The following is a 1,958-nucleotide window of genomic DNA, read 5'->3' on the forward strand; positions in this document are numbered from 1 at the left end:
ACCCAGAACTAGACCCAGTCCCAGACCCAGACCCCAGACCCCAGCCCCAGCCCCATTCTCAGACCCCTGACCTCCAGACCCAAACCCATATGCATTCCTAGATCCAGACCTCAGACCCAGACCCCAGACCCAGATCCAGACCCAGTCGCAGTCCCAGCCTCAGACCCCAGCCCCCAACCCCAGCCCAAGCCGCATTTCCAGACCCCAGACCCTAGACCCTAGACCCAGACCCAGACCCAGACCCAGACGCAGTCCTAGACCAAGAACTACACCAGACCCAGACCCATTCTCAGATTCAGACCTAGTCCTCAGACCCAGACCCAGATCCCAGACCCCAGATCCAGGCCCAGACCCATTCCCAGATCCATTCCCAGACCCAGAGCCAGAGCCAGACTCAGACCCAGTCCCAGACCCCAGACCACATCCCAGACCCAGACCCAGTCCAACACTCAGACCTCAGACCGCAGACCCCAGATCTCAGACCCAGACCCCAGACCACATCCCACACCCACACCATGACCCAGAGCCAGACCCAGTCTCATACTCCAGACCCAGTCCCAGGCCCCAGACCCCCAGACCCAGACCTAGAAGCAGTTCCAGACCCAGACCCAAGACCCCAGACTCAGACCTGTCTCAGACCCAGATCCTAGACCCCAGACCTAGACTCAGTCCCAGACCCATACCCAGTCCCAGACTCAAACCCACACCCAGATCCCAGACCAAAACCCAGACCTATATCCAGACTCAGAACCCAGACTCATTCCCAGACCCAGACCCAGACTCAGACCCCAGACCCCAGGCTCAGGCCCCAGACCCAGATCCCAGTCCCAGACCCAGACTCAGTCCCAGAACCAGACCTCAGACCCCAGACCCAGACCCTGATCCAGACCCAGTCCCAGACCCAGAACCAGTCCCACACTCAGACTCAGACCCAGACCCCAGGTCCCAGAGCCCAGACCCAGATCCAGTCCCAGCCCCAGCCCCAGACCCCAGGTACAGACCCAGTCCCAGACCCAGAATCCAGACCCAGACCCAGACCCAGTCCCTGATCCAGACCCTGATCCCAGACCCCAAGCATAGACCCAGTCCCAGACCCAGAATCCAGACCCAGATTCAGACCCTATACACAGATCCCGACCAAAACCCAGACCCCAGACCCAGATCCAGTCCCATTCCCACACCCAGACCCACACCCAGAAACCCGACCCCGACCCAGACCCAGTCCCAGACCCAGACCCACAACCCAGACCCAGACCCTGACCCAATTCTCAGGGATGAAGTGCTGTCCACTGATTCACCACAGGGCCCAGGCCGTGTGAATTTGCCATTTCCTGTATTGGTCCCCAAAATAAGTTATGTTTATGCAAGCTCAAGTGTTTGCTTTTCTCTAATAGAAACGAAGCATGTTGGTACTGAGGGTCATCTTGTAAAGTGAAGATGATCAATACTTTCTAGCAGAGAAGGAAACAGGTTAGAAGACATTCAGCAATCTGCTGGTCACAAGACTAGCCATGACACAAACCCAAGCATTCATCTGCACACTTGCAATTGTCACAATGCCATCTTCCCTCTTCTGGAAGCCAACATAGAAAGAAGAAATTCAGTTTGCCAGATTGTTACACAAATTCTTACACAATCATTGAATTACACTGTAAGAGGAGTTTGTAAGACTAGATGATCCTCATTCAAGAGTAAAGTTATAGAGTTTTAGTTATAGAGTGAGGGCGGAAATTTCCTCAAAGAAAAATATTTCTCCTGGGGCTGGGAAGGTGGCTCAGTGGTAGAGCTCTTGCCTTGCATGCTCGAGGCCCTGGGTTCAATTCCTCAGCCCCACATAAGCAAAAAAGAAAAAAAAAGCCGAAGTGGCGCTGTGGCTCAAGTGGTAGAGTGCTAGCCTTGAGCTGAAGAGTTGAGGGACAGCGCCCAGGCCCAGAGTTCAGGCCCCATGACCGGACCCC

At 55.3% G+C, this 1,958-nt stretch overlaps 1 protein-coding gene across 1 annotated transcript in view; it reads left to right on the forward strand.

Annotated features, from left to right (window-relative positions):
* LOC105991898 (protein TsetseEP-like) overlaps window positions 1-1,260 on the forward strand; it is a 29,447-nt gene extending 28,187 nt beyond the window's left edge. Inside the window, exons 8-10 of the mRNA XM_013024642.1 lie at window positions 339-403; window positions 863-993; window positions 1,149-1,260. Coding sequence (XP_012880096.1) covers window positions 339-403; window positions 863-993; window positions 1,149-1,260 — 308 coding nt within the window. The remainder of the gene's footprint in view (window positions 1-338; window positions 404-862; window positions 994-1,148) is intronic.
* Window positions 1,261-1,958: the final 698 nt, after the last annotated feature.

The sequence above is a fragment of the Dipodomys ordii genome, unplaced genomic scaffold (assembly GCF_000151885.1).
Source record: "Dipodomys ordii isolate 6190 unplaced genomic scaffold, Dord_2.0 Scaffold78, whole genome shotgun sequence".
Lineage (NCBI taxonomy): Eukaryota > Metazoa > Chordata > Mammalia > Rodentia > Heteromyidae > Dipodomys > Dipodomys ordii.